The 15204-nt window shown below is 41.1% G+C and overlaps 1 protein-coding gene across 4 annotated transcripts in view; it reads left to right on the forward strand.

Moving 5' to 3' along the window:
- ncam1b (neural cell adhesion molecule 1b) overlaps positions 1 to 15204 on the forward strand; it is a 335812-nt gene that overhangs the window by 170774 nt on the left and 149834 nt on the right. For all 4 annotated transcript variants that reach the window (XR_009656853.1, XM_060943809.1, XM_060943810.1 and 1 more), the window contains exons 2-5: positions 9114 to 9188; positions 10713 to 10922; positions 12402 to 12545; positions 12927 to 13064. Coding sequence is in view for 3 of the 4 variants with exons in the window: in XM_060943809.1 (XP_060799792.1) it covers positions 9114 to 9188; positions 10713 to 10922; positions 12402 to 12545; positions 12927 to 13064 (567 nt within the window). In the remaining variant the exon portion in view is untranslated. The remainder of the gene's footprint in view (positions 1 to 9113; positions 9189 to 10712; positions 10923 to 12401; positions 12546 to 12926; positions 13065 to 15204) is intronic.

Here is a 15204-nt window from a genome sequence, read left to right on the forward strand (position 1 = left end):
TGGTGGACGGCAGTGAACCAGGGCTTTCACTTTACAGCATTACTATATAGTTACCATTGAATACAATTGAACTGTCACGTCCACACGCATTGGAGCTCGGAGCCCGTGGTGCCATTAGGACCAATTACCATGCACCTGTTCCTGACTAAAGTGCAATCACAGCGCATACATATAAGGACTCTGAGTAACACACAGACTTTGTGAAAGCCTTGTATTTTGGATTGCTTTTCTGGATTTGACCCCGTTTGTGTTTTTGGACTGTGAGTATTGTATTCCCTCTGATATCCTGTCTGTACCTCACTTGACCGCTGCCTGTTTTTTTGACTCTGCCTTTGTCTCCATTTTGGATCTGTTTGCATTCAGTAAAACTCTTCCTGTACTTACATCCATCTAATGCCCTTACACGACAGAAACTGTCAACTGTCCAACAAGGCAGTGGACTAATAAAACGAGTTAAAGCAGTTTTATATGAAACGTGTTAGGAAATAATCCCACATTATTTTTAAACAGCAAATTAAAAATCAGCGCTGGATAAAAACCCAGCTATCTTATGTCAATAAAGATATAAATTGCGTTGCCCAGTGGTCAAGTGTTTATGAGATACATTACCACACAGGGTTCCCTGTGGTGGTACCCGTACATTATTTGTACGGTCGTAAATGTCATAAAAAATCAGGTCGCTGCATTATCATATTCTCTTAAGTATGGCGCATCGCTGTGAGCTAGCTCCGTTAATAAAAGCAAACTGGAAACATCACTGATGGAATTTGAAACGATTTATGGATTAAATAAAATCACTACTCACCAAATAATTAGTAAGATGGTTAGGGATGAAGAAAACAGCTCCAGTTTCACACGTGCAGTTCAGCTTTGCTTTCCCCCCCAAAAAAAAAGCAAAAAAAAAAAACCTGCATGACAGTTATATAAGATACTTTGGATGGTTGATTAGCAGTAAAGTGCTGTATTTGAGGAATACATTGTAGTTCTGTTAAAAAAAAAAGAAAAGTCAATGGAGTGTAATTTAACCGATTTTCTTTTGTATTAACAGTAAAGTGCTGTATTTAAAAACACGTTAATATTGATGAAATCTTGCAGATAAATTAACTGCAATCTTTTCCAGTGCAGGGAAAGTCTACATTATGCCTGAGCTGCAGCTGAAACCTGTTTAACTTGGCAATGCTTTCTTTGAAACCCAGAATGTAATATGGCACTTAAATGCTAAATGGGTTTAGTTTTGACAGATAATATTATTGTACACATCTTTAGCAATAAAAATGTTGATTTTTCTGAACAGGAAACCAATTAGTTGTTCATTTTAAAGCTAGACTGCCTTCCAGATTTTTCAAGTGTAGGTCATAAAAAGGATTTTCCCTGACACCCAATTATTTTTGTTTAGTGGACCGAAAGCTACTGAATTCGAATCACAGACTTCCAATTTTATTAGGTTTTTTTAAAAAATGGAACAGTTAATGAATTTAAGGCCATGTGGCCCTAAATTCTCCGCTATTTTTTCCTGCTTCACCATGACCCAATTCAAGATACTACGTCATGCATCATGTGGTGGGCTTTCTCCGTTCACGCAAGGCATTGTGGGATACAAATTTCAAACAGGAGAGAAAAATGGAGGACGTGAGTGTGCGAATGAAACGTGAAAGACCGAAACAGAAAGCGAGAAGAAAAGACGTTATGCTATTTATGAAGGAAAGGAAACGCAGGACCAAACTAATAAATATCGGCGCTCAGCGAGCACCTCGGTGTGATCAGCTGTTCGTTTAGAGACAGAGTGATGGAACTGTCAGTGCATGCTAAAAGGTAAACCTGCGCATGCGCACACACACGGACTTCCTCTGTCTGCTTGACTGCGTGAAGCGAGCGATTTCATGCACGTTATTTGCTTTAATCCCCTCAAATTAAATAAGAAGATTTCCTGTAAATCATAATGTGAATGGCCTGATATTTTGTGAGATATTACAGAAATAAACATCACAATGACCACATTTCAAAGGGAACTAAATTTCACCGATTTTATGAAATCGAAAGGCCGTCTCGCTTTGAGAGACCTAGCTTATTTTCTCTTTTGTATATTTAGTATTGCTCTTTGAACAAACAAAGCTATTTTTTTTCTCTGATTACTCGATTAATCGATATAACAATCGGTAGAATACTCGATTACTAAAATAATTAGTAGATGCAGACATAGTCCCCAGTTTGATTTTGTTCTCGAGTTACTGTTTTTGCAGAAGTCCGAATGTTTTCGCAGAGTGTGGGTTTTATCTGGGTTTTCAAGTTTCCTCCCACCTCTTGAAAATATCGCAGCAGGTGAGCTGGCTATGCTAAATTGCCCCTAGGTATGATAGTTATGATAGTGTGTGTGTGCGTGCGCATTGTGCCCTGTAATGGACAACCTAGGGTGTATCCCTGCCTCATGCAAAATGTTCCCAGAATAGACTGAATGTATGAATGAATGTAATAATATACCATAAATGCGATAAAATGGTTGTTGTTTTTGTTATGTTGTCATTTGCGCTACATTATTGTCTCAGTGGAAAATAAACTTCCAACTCAAACAACAGTACTACAGATGCTACATGAGAAAATAGTTACATGGCTTTCATTATTCAAAACTCTTGACTGGGAATAGTGATTAAAAATTGATGACACAGTGACTTAATTATTAAAAAAAAAACACCTGCCAGGTTTGCTGATGTGTTCTGCATGACCGACTTCATTCCCTTGATATTTATGGGAACACAATTGAGAAATCTGACCGATGATTGCAGTCGGGTCTCATAAGCACAATTAGACAATTGTGTAGTTGTCTGTGAAATAAATAAAATGAATGCATCTAATGTCACTGTGCCTGAATTCTGGAAAACAGCCAAACATGGCGTTAAGTCAAGTTTATTTGTATAGCGCTTTTAACAATAGACATTGTCGCAAAGCAGCTTTACAGAAAATTAAAGACTTTAAACATGAGCTAATTTTACCCTGAATTTATCCCTAATGAGCAAGCCTGTGGCGACGGTGGCAAGGAAAAACTCCCTTAGATGACATGAGGAAGAAACCTTGAGAGGAACCAGACTCAAAAGGGAGCCCATCCTCATTTGGGTGAAAACAGACAGCGTGATTATAAATAACTTGCTTCTATAACTGTGTCCTATAGAGTCACAAAGTATAACGGTGTCATCTCATCTCATCTCATTATCTCTAGCCGCTTTATCCTTCTACAGGGTCGCAGGCAAGCTGGAGCCTATCCCAGCTGACTACGGGCGAAAGGCGGGGTACACCCTGGACAAGTCGCCAGGTCATCACAGGGCTGACACATAGACACAGACAACCATTCACACTCACATTCACACCTACGGTCAATTTAGAGTCACCAGTTAACCTAACCTGCATGTCTTTGGACTGTGGGGGAAACCGGAGCACCCGGAGGAAACCCACGCGGACACGGGGAGAACATGCAAACTCCACACAGAAAGGTCCTCGCCGACCCCGGGGCTCGAACCCGGACCTTCTTGCTGTGAGGCGACAGCGCTAACCACTACACCACCGTGCCGCCGGTATAACGGTGTAACCAGGAAAATCATTATAGTTTTAACATGAAGTCTGTTTTGTTGATGTTATAAACTGTTCATTGATGGAAACTTGAGTGCAAAATTGTTCATGACAACTGCAGTCCTAAAGTTAGCAAGTCAACTGAAGTCCTCAGGCATAAAAGCATTACTGTAAGAGTCCAGAGCGTCCTCCAAGTGCGACTTTCAACTGTCCATATGATATGGGGCCGTCCTCTACAGGAGTGATGTGATGAGACTCCAGCTCGACGTAGGGCATCAGGATGGATCAGGCAGGTCTGAGGAGCAGAAGAGGTCAGTATCTTACTGGTGTCTCAGGATTGACATGTAACTCTGAGAGGGACAGACAGACGGAAGAGATGTGAGAGAGAGAAAACACAGGTTGTTAGGTATACCCAGTAAGAACATTTTGCACTATGTGCAAGCAAGGACTCTGGCAAGACTAACTATGACAGCATAACTAAAGGGGAGAGCCAGAAGGCAACACAGTAATGAGCGAGCCCTGGGACATAAAGCAAATCAGAAAAGAAAGATCAGGTTTTGACCAAAAGATTTTCTGTCAGTCATACAGTCCCTCATAGTATAACCACATATGTCACAGGATATGCGGTTACGGATAATGGATAGATGAAAACATGAAATCTGCTGTATCTAGGTTAATGTTGGACAACATGTACATCACACCAGGAAGGAATGCAAGTGTCCTAGAAAGCCTGATGATAGCTCATTAGGGAGAATATGGCACATTGTCATTTAGCAATCACTTAATGCACACTCTTTAAAATATATATATATAATAAACTGGTCTTATTCGTCTTAATTTATGGATTTACAGCATAATTGCTCTCTTTTTTTCAGATGTAATATTTCTTTTGTTAATGCCTTCAATGTGAAACGACTGGCTTTCAAAAGTTTAATTACATTTTTTTGTGCACATATGTAAGCAGTATAAACTTAAGAGTAATCCATATATAAAGGTACAGTAATTTGTTGCGTTTTATGTGATTTGAAGCTGATTACTTCTGCATACATTTACACACACTTAGGAGCACCAGTAGGAATACAATTAATCCATTTGATTAAAGAGGCCTGTTGCTTTGGCTGTCTGCCTGCAAAGGTTATATTTGGTAAAAAGCCAGTTTAACAAATGCAGTCAGTCTACCTCAAAAACCGTCAGAGTCCTTCCTTTGCTAGCACCTGGCCTTCCCAGATAGTCTCCCATCCAAGTACAGTGGCGTGGCGTTATAATACGGATCACTATTACATGAAAACTGTTGTAACATGGTCAGCTCATGGCTCCTGCAAATTCAATTTAACTTTATGCCACTGCATTCGAGAACTCAACAGTATCAGACTTGGAAGAAGAGTTTGGCAGCTTCACAAAGGAGGAAATAGCCACTGCAGTCCACAAGGCGACCGAAACTGGCGAGCCGTGCTTCACAATAAATGAAATGGAATTGGTACAATCTGTTTTGGGCAATGAAATCACATTACACAGCATTTAGCAGACGCTCTTAACCAGAGTGATGTACAACAGGCGCAAAAGTCAGGGACACGAAGTGCTGAGCTTCTAAACAAGAAAGTTCTAGTGACAGAATAATAAGTCACTAGTCCTTCCTGCGCCAGAACCTGGTCTTCCCAGGCAGTCTCCCGTCCCAGTACTAACCAAGCCCTTAAAGCGCATTGGGCAGCGTCAATCTCTGCTTCCATAGCCCTCGGCCTCTCACCTATACAGCTAGGGTTACTGTGGGGAGTTGGTCCTCTGGTAACCGTGAGAGTTTGACTCCCCAGTCACACCTGTATTGCAGTGTGCCTTGCCAGATGGGACCGAACAATACTTTGGGTAATATTGTGTTGAAGTACCAACAATCAGCAAACAGCCAAGGAAACAAGCCAACCATACAAATTAACTGACAAAGTACAACGAAATAGAGGGGGGAAAAAAAACAAAAATCCTCCAATGACTAACCCCAGGCTAGACAGTACACAACCTGGGTTGGTCTAGATCAATATGCAGTTACACATTTGGGCAAGTAAGCAAGGGAAAGGTGCAGCCTGAAGAGGTGAGTCTTCAAGTTGAAGGTGATCAGGGAGTCAGCAGTTCTGACCTCACTGGGAAGGCCATTCCACCAATGGGGAACCAGGGCAGAAAGCAGTCTTGAGCAGGCTGGTCAGGAGTGGAGAGGAGAAGGGGCCAGGTGACCAGTAGTAGCGGAGCATAGGGATCTGGCTGGCGTGAAGGGGTGGATCAGTCTTTGGTGGTATGCTGGCCCTAACCCCTTGAGAGCCTGGTAAACTAGCACCAATGTCTTAAATTTGATGCGAGCTGTGATAGGTAGCCAGTGCAGGTTGGCAAGCAGAGGGGTGACATAAGAAGGACAAGGGTGGTTGTAGACCAGGTGGACTGCAGCGTTCTGGATGAGCTGCAGGGGTCTGATGGCAGATGCTGGAAGGCCAGCAAAGAGAGAGTTGCAGGAGTCTAAGTGGGAGAGGATCAGTGCTTGGACCAAGAGTTGAGTAGAGTAGGTAGTGAGGAAGGGGCGGATCCTTCGGCTGTTGTAGAGGAGGAATCTACACGTCTGAGTTACTGCAGCAATGTGCGCTGAGGAGGACAGTTTGTCGTTGAAATTAGCAATGAACTCATTAAAACATGGCTCACCATCGGCAATGATGACTTGACTTCAAAAACAATGTCAGACGAAGAAATCATTCGTAATGTCACTGAGAACTAGCAGCAACCAGAACAGATTGGTGAAGTTGGCAAGGATGAGGGCAACGTCGCGGATTTACAACCTGCCACTTCCGAGGTCATCACGTCACTTGAAAATGTGTTAAGATGGTTTGAATGCAACAATATTTCTGTGACGAACGTCATGGATCTACGAAACATAATCCATTTTATCCGACGACAGGCCTGCATGAGATTTCAGCAAACGAAAGTTACAGACTTTTTCAGTAAAACCAAGGACTGAAATGTGCTGTTATGTGCGATGCCTGAACTGTGCTTGTTGTAAGATAATTATTGTTCTATTCTTTGAACAATTCTTGTTTGCTTGTTCTTACATGCAGTTAATTACCATATTAAAACAGAGTCACTCCATAATACAGTTGGATTCTTTGGATCCTAACTACCATGTTATAACGTTAAGGCACATCAGACAGCACTGATCTCCGTTCCCTATAGCCCTCGGGCTCTCAGCTATTACATAGCTAGGGTTTCGGTGACGGGCCAGTCCTCTGGTAACCGTAAGAGATTGACTTCCTGCTCACATCTGTATTGCGGGATGCCTCACCAGATGGCAGTAGGTACCATTTTTATGATGGTCTTTGGTATGACCTGATCACAATGAGATCTCCCAGTCGAGATGTGGACATGCTAACCACTAGGCCAACTTGCGGTCATCATTCTACCTAAAGATGTCTAAACTCCTGTGTGAGACGATGCTTTGCTTGAAAAAAAAACAAAACAAAACAAAACAGTAGTCTCAGATCCAGCGAGTGCAGCTTTATGCGGAAATGAGCTGTAGGTTTTACTGAGCATCTTCCAGAACCAGCCCCAGTTCTTCTGGACACTTTGACTGTCACACTCGCTTCTTCATTTTGCACCAAAACCCAGCAGCCTTCATTATGTTTTCTTTTTTAATCTGAAAAGTGCTCTGTTATGGAATATGCTGCTCAGATACAAACTTTTTTTTTCTGTAACGTTTAATTTTGTGCTGGAAAACGAACGTTTGGATTCTAAAATTACGCATATCAGGCGCTCACTGGCCATGCTATGAAAATTGTGCATGCAGACGCTCGTCTAAGTTTTCATATCTGTCATTACTTAACTCTTGAATATTTTCTATCGTGAATATGATCATTAAAAAGTTTATAATCTCTGCTTTCCAAAGAAATGTATCTGGTTAAGATCTGTTCAGTACTTTGGGAGTAACGGCAAGTTGAAGTTGGTACAACAGAGTTCACTCTCTGCTCGCGGGACGTCGGGAAACTGCTGGTGATTTTTTCTTTTTGAGTTACGGGAAAGCACTCAGGCTCTCTCTCTCTCTCTCTTCTGATCAGTTTCCCACTGGATTATTCATGAATATCAATCAGATAACTTTTATAGGGACGTTCTCTCGCTCTCGCTGTTTCTGATGAAAGATTCAGCAAAATTTTCCATCTGCTAGTTTTGATGTTATGATTCACAGGAGATTTTGAAGTAAGTTTTCATAGCTTTACCTACTTTTTTTTTTCAAATCAAACTGATTCCTGTAAATAAATAACTATTTTAGAATATAACTGTAGTTGTTTTGATGAAAAATATTGAGATCTTTGTGGTCGGGATGATATTTAAAAAAAAACGGAATTCAGAAACGCGAGTGTCAATTTCAGTTCAGTTAATGTGAATTGTTTATTGGATGTGGATCACACAGTTTTTTTGAGGTTCGCCTTGAAAGCTGTGAATATTATCATTTATATTCTTTCATATAAACACTAGTAGGCCCTACTTTTGAAAAATACAAAGCCCTACAGAGCACAAAGAGGGGATTAGAAAAAAAATATATTTTATTACTTTTTTATTGAAGAAGAAAGAAAAGAAACCTTTATTTTTTGTCACATGCACACTTCAAGCACAGTGAAATTCATCCTCTGCATTTAACCCATCTGAAGCAGTGAACACACACGCACACACCCAGAGCAGTGGGCAGCCACACCAGAGTGCCCGGGGAGCAGTCAGGGGTTCGGTACATTGCTCAAGGGCACCTCAGCCCAAGGCCGCCCCACATCAACCTAACTGCATGTCTTTGGACTATGGGGGAAACCGGAGCACCCGGAGGAAACCCACGCAGACACGGGGAGAACATGCAAACTCCACACAGAAAGACCCTCGCCGGCCACGGGGCTTGAACCCGGACCTTCTTGCTGTGAGGCGACAGTGCTAACCACTACACCACCGTGCCGCCCCACGAGTGCTGCCCCATTGAGTGTGCTGATTTAGCGTTTTTACCGAATTAGAATAATTAATACTAATTAAATACTAATTTGTGTAGAAAAGTGATTAAGAAAAAACATTTGATCTCATTGGTTAATGAGGCCCATTTTGGACCATGTGATCCTCAGACGGAATATTACGGCAGTTTAATAAAAAATTAAGCCGTTTTTTCAATCTTTGATTTGTAATATCTCAAGAACGGATAAACATATTTTAATTCTGTAAAAAGTATGTTGTTCTGCATTCAATTCTGAATTCAGTGAGAGCAGTTTCAGGCACTTTGGGTGGAATTTGAATTTTCACCTGATATGCTGACTGAAATGTTTTTGTACAGATTTGATGATGTAAGATTGAAATCTATAATCGATAAAGTTTTTATGAAAAAAAAGGGAGCCCTGAGACTTTTGCACAGTACTGTTTGTGTATTTATTATAGATATATAAAGATAGATATGGTAGAAAATATCAAAAAAAAAAATTTTTCCCACGTGAAAGGTTTTCCCAGCCCACCACGCAATTATGTAAAAATTGCAACTTATGTAAAACCTGTTCTTCTTTCTGCAGCCTCTCTGCAAGTGAGCATCACGCCTGCACAAGGAGAAGTCAGCGTTGGAGAGTCCAAGTTCTTTTTGTGTGAAGGTACATTTGCAATTTTTTTTTCCCCTCAGAAGGTTTCCTTCGTTCTTTTCTGTAGAATTTCTGTTTGGATGGGATAAGATTTCTCAATATAATGCCTGCTTGTATATTAAGTAGCTGATGTTGCCAGAAGACGATTCTCGTAGCTGTGATCAGTTTGCCCAGGTGATAAATCACAGATGCAAGTGTCTTCATCAAGTACACATATTAAAAACTTCATGTGTATTTCTACAGTACACCTTATATTAATACAAACTCTTAGTGTTGGCGCTTATGAGAAGCACATGTTGTATTGTGCATGTTAGTTGTGTTTGATTTATTAATAGTACTGTTGTAGTACTTGAGACCGGTTTCAAGAGCACTTTTTGAAGGTCTCGTCTCAGATTTTTTACTTTGTCTCGTCTCGGTCTCAGACATGGAGGACTCCGGGTTGTATTTGAAGACCAGTCAAGACCACAACTGTAGAGATTTCACTAAATTGTCTGATTTATTTGTTAACGTCTTTAGTGTGATTGGATGTAAAACTTCCTTCTTCAAATGCAACCCATAACGTGACTCATTGCTTATTTGAAATTTTCTTCCTGTTAATGGCCGTCACCCCTCCCCCACCCCACTTCACCCCCACTGGTCTGGTCCTGGTCTTGACTCGGTCTCACCCTGCCTTAGTCTTGGTCATGATTTGATCTCAGCCCCTCAAAGTCTTGGTCTTGACTTGATCTCAATGCACTTTGGTTGTGGTCATGACTTGGTCTTGGTTTAGGTGGTCTTCACAACAGCTCTAGATCACATGACCATCAAGTATCGTAGTCCCTAGTACAGGTGTAGCCGACAATTGCTTACTTACCTGAAACCACTGGATGTGTCACCTCAGGTCAAGTTAAGTTCTTTAAACTCAGGCAGTCCTTTTGTTTTGATAGAAAAGTGTGTGGAGCAAATCTCATTTCTTAAGGCTATAATGGAATATTTAACAAGATGTCAATTCGAATGAGATATTCATTAGATATTACATCAGGTTATTTTTCCTGGTCAGTTTATAGCAGGTGAAATCGAACACGAAAGACGTGCTAACAATGGCTCACGATGGATTCGACAAGAACTCAAATCCTAGAGATGCTCTGGTGATAATCGCATTATCTCACCTCCTCATGTAAAACTAGTCCAGTCGCGGCTTAAGCGAACGTTGTGCTACCGTACGTGTTGTCTCTCAGTGGATTTGCTGCTCTCCATGTCTTGCATTTTGAAATCCGTAGCAGCAACTGTGATGATTGCTCTCCATAACTGAAGCATTATCAAAGCCTGTGTCTTCTGGTTCTGTTATTTAGTGCAGTGGTTACCACAGATTTAAACTATCCCTTGCCATCAGGTGTGATTTACTTCCATTTCATGCTTTTCTGACTTATCAATGTCCTGGTAACATTTATTGTTGAGGATTGATGTTTACCACAGTTCACTGAGTTTAATCTAGGATGCTGAATTATTGTGTTGGGTTTGAACATAGTTTTTTTTTTTTTTTTTGCTGTCATGTAGTTGTTGGTGCAGTGAAGGAAATCGACTGGTTCTCACCAAATGGCGAGAAGATTGAATCCAACAGGCAGGACATCACAGTGATCCGCAACGACGAGACATCCTCTACGCTCACTATCTACAATGCTAACATTGCCACTGCCGGCACGTACAAGTGTGTAGCCACTGACGGAGACCAGCAGGCTGAAGCTACAGTGAACGTGAAGATATACCGTACGGCTAGATCGATCTTTCACTTGAGCTCTACTCTCTACCTTTCTCTCTACTCACTCTGTCTTCAAGATAGACCCCTTGGACAGAGCTATATTCTAAAATGTATAATATAATCATTACAGTGCATAATCCTCATTGCCATTTATGAGCAATGTCAACAATATGGATGGAAATAGACACACAAATCCTCTCAGCTGGATGAGGAGCTTCCTGATGGCAGATGTGTGGGTACAGGTGGGAATTCAAATATGGGTTGACTTCAGGAAAATTACTTTTTCATTTCTTATTCATACAGTCCATTTATTTTCATCATTATATATGAGGCATGTGTAAGGGCCAATTTATGCTGACAACCCAGTCCTCGCAGATGGCGTCTGCGAAGCCCCCCCCCCTTCGCAGACGCTCTGCGCGCACCTCCCAAAAATTGTGACCACCGCAGACAGCCTCGCAGACAGCGTCGCAGACAAGAGGGCTCCGATTGGTCCACTCTACATCCGCTGTACACGCACTTCCGCTTCCCTACTTTCCCGGTTTGTTTTGTTTTCACGACCGCCATTTTTAAAAACACGAGCGAAGATGGAGCAGCACGAATGGAATATATCTGATAGACCATGAAAAAAAGCCAGCCAATATTATTTAAATATGTTGCTCAGAGGGCGTCACGGTGGTGTAGTGGTTAGCGCTGTCGCCTCACAGCAAGAAGGTTCCGGGTTCGAGCCCTGTGGCCGGCGAGGGCCTTTCTGTGTGGAGTTTGCATGTTCTCCCCGTGTCCGCATGGGTTTCCTCCGGGTGCTCCGGTTTCCCCCACAGTCCAAAGACATGCAGGTTAGGTTAACTGGTGACTCTAAATTGAGCGTAGGTGTGAATGTGAATGGTTGTCTGTGTCTATGTGTCAGCCCTGTGATGACCTGGCGACTTGTCCAGGGTGTACCCCGCCTTTCGCCCGTAGTCAGCTGGGATAGGCTCCAGTTTGCCTGCGACCCTGTAGAACAGGATAAAGCGGCTAGAGAAAATGAGATGTTGCTCAGATCCGCGAAGTATTTCATATGAAAAATGTGAGTTTTTCAACACTAGAAGATAAACTTCACATCTTAAGCCAACGTGTGATTTTCTTTATTATATCAACACATTCACAAACAAAAAGTACCCACATTTATCTCAACAATTAATCGATTTCCTCATGAGTGACATACAGTATGGAGATTTATGTCATGGTGTTGGTTCTCCATGTCCTGGATGGAGCTCGTATGAAAAATACGAGTGGAGTATTTCCCAGTAAAAGACTCGTCTATATAATAAATATATATTTGTTGCCACGTGAAACTAAAACTCGATTGTCCATACAGTGCATGATTAAATTTGATGACATATCCTTATTTATTCGTTATTTGAAAATAACTGTATTTGGCATTATAGCAAGCTGAGCATTTATTTAAAGCTTTTAGTGTGCTATAATAGTGTGTGTTTGTCTTCCTGCAGAAAAGATTACCTTCAAGAACGCCACATCACCACAAGAGTTTACTGAGGGGGACGACGCTGTCATCATATGTGATGTGATTAGCTCCCCACCACCCACTGTCATGTGGAAACACAAAAGGGCAAAAATCGAGTTTGACAAAGATGGTATGACCCAGTCTGGTGTGGGTGGTTTTTTTTTTTTTCTTTAATTACTGCAATCATTTCTATTGACTGAAATTTTGATGTCACATTTAACACCTTAGGTGCTATTTTTCTCTTTTCGCCAGTCATCAGGGAACCTAGCCGAGCTGGTGTTTGTTCTATTATTTCCCAGTACTGGATAGACGCTGTTTAATAATAATAAAGCACTGAACCAGAAAAGATACAAAGCCAATACTGAATTACTGACAGTTCATTGCATGACTGGTATTCTCTTAAAAATAAGCAAGCCATCGCTGCTGTTCATTTTAATTACCTGAAAATCAAATAGGAATATTTTGACGTAGGTTTTTATTTATTTATTTATTGCAAAATCTGCTCTTCCAGTTCGGTTCAAGATTTTGGACAACAACCACCTGCAGATCAGAGGGATCAGAAAGGTGGATGAAGGAGTGTACACCTGCGAGGGTCGCATTATGGCTCGAGGCGAGATCGGCTTCCGTGATATCAGAGTCATAGTGAACGGTGAGCTCTCCGTGTTTTTATTTGTGCTGTAAAAGGTTTGCGGTTTTGTGCTAAATTGCTGTTTGTCACATTCGGGTGCACCACTGTTCAACCCAGACGCTCATTATAACGATTTGGTCTGAATGGAGTAATTTACTGCAGAGTCTTCTATAAAAAAAATCTCCAATAAACGTTGACCCGGCAGAACAAAACACACAGACAAAGAAAAGCAAATATAAAAAAGAGGAGACTTTTCTGTTCAGCATTTAACGCTGTGTTCTTCATATATTACATGTTTGCAAAGGCTGATTTGTGTCAGGTTGATATTCGGTTCCTTCGGCGTGCAGAAGGAAATCAGGCTCTTCATCTTCTTTTCATATTATGGCTCAACAGTGGAAGACTTACTCAGACTCCCATTTCTAGCTGAACTATTCAGCACACAGTGTTATTTATGGGCTGCGTTAGAATGAAAGCATTTTATAAGTGCAGCGTTTTAAGGGATGCCACTAACCACACATCACACAAAAAGACACTCGGAGTGGAAGCTTATATCTACACGCTATGCTCTGCGGATTCCCATTGCTCTGTCAGGAGAGTCGGTGCTGCTGTCAATTTCTTGAGAAATTCTTCAGATGAAGAATGCAGATGGAACAGAAGCAATATAATGGTCAATCATTACAAAATACTTATGATGACTTTTTAAGTATTTACACAGAGGGAACATATTCAGTTTGCGAATTCAGTCCGAGTCAACATCAACATTTACACAAGGAAAGTTACTCATATAGGGCGGCATGGCGGTGTAGTGGTTAGCACTGTCGCCTCACAGCAAGAAGGTTCTGGGTTCGAGCCCAGTGGCCGATGAGGGCCTTTCTGTTCGGAGTTTGCATGTTGTCTGCGTGGGTTTCCTTCGGGTGCTCCGGTTTCCCCCAAAGACATGCCGGTTAGGCTAATCGGTGGCTCCAAATTGACCGTCGGTCTGAATGTGAGTGTGAATGGTTGTCTGTGTCTATGTGTCAGCCCTGTGATGACCTGGCGACTTGTCCAGGGTGTACCCCGCCTTTCGCCCGTGTAAGTGGCTACAGATAAAGGATGGATGGAAGTTACTCATATAAAGAGTTGAGTGATCCAGAACTGCTTAAGTCCATTTTCTGGGCGTGCCACTCATAATAAACAGATTTCCTCCGGGTACTTTATGTATGCCTCCAAGGTTTCCAGATGTTTCTTGAGTAGAACCGTTTGAACTAGGGTTTTGCAGTAATGTCTGGCATTTGCTTTAAGCCTGAAAAAAGGGGGATAGAAAATATGGACTGAAGTAGCGTTTTGCCTGTCAAATGTAACAATGCACCAAAAATGAAGCGAATATCGGTGAAAAATAACTGATACGAAGTCGAGGTTATTATTCAGCGATATTTACTGAGTCTGAGGCAGATAATTATTTTAGTATAAATACATAGGTGATTATTTTTTAAAAAATTAAAATTATATTAAAAATGTATTTCAAACTTCAAAAGCGGCATAAAAATGTAATAACGGTGCGTCGCAGACTTGGGTCACTTATCTACACCGAGTCACATAAAATACTTTTTTTGAATTCGATAAAGTAAATCACAATTCCACCTAACCGCGGAATAGTTTTAGACCAAACTTCGTAGCATCTTTAGTGCTTTTAGGAACAGCATTTTCTTTCATCATTTGTAATTCTTCCTCACTTACGGTGATGAAGCGATTAGCCGCCATTTTGTCGAGTCGCTCGAGGTGATTATCGAGAAATCGTTCGAATCTCTCGACCGATCAGCGTGAGATTTTCTATAATCACCTGCATATTTATACTAAAATCCAATATAATTAAGTAAATAAGTAAGAGATAATAAAAAAAATGTAAATGTTATGAAAGGCAAATATGTTATATGATCTATAAATGACAAGCTTTGGAAAAAAATATAATAGGTGTCTAATACAATATATTGACAATATACAGAGTTGCTGTATAAATAATCCTAGTTAGAATTATCACATTAATGACGACAAAGTTAAAATTAACAACATGGCTTCTACCCCATTCACAGTTAAAAGAATAGCACTTGATCCAGCACGTCCTATTTATTTATTTATTTATTTATTTCAATTTATAGGGTGGCACCTGGATGCAATGGTTAGC

The sequence above is a fragment of the Neoarius graeffei genome, chromosome 17 (genome assembly GCF_027579695.1).
Source record: "Neoarius graeffei isolate fNeoGra1 chromosome 17, fNeoGra1.pri, whole genome shotgun sequence".
Lineage (NCBI taxonomy): Eukaryota > Metazoa > Chordata > Actinopteri > Siluriformes > Ariidae > Neoarius > Neoarius graeffei.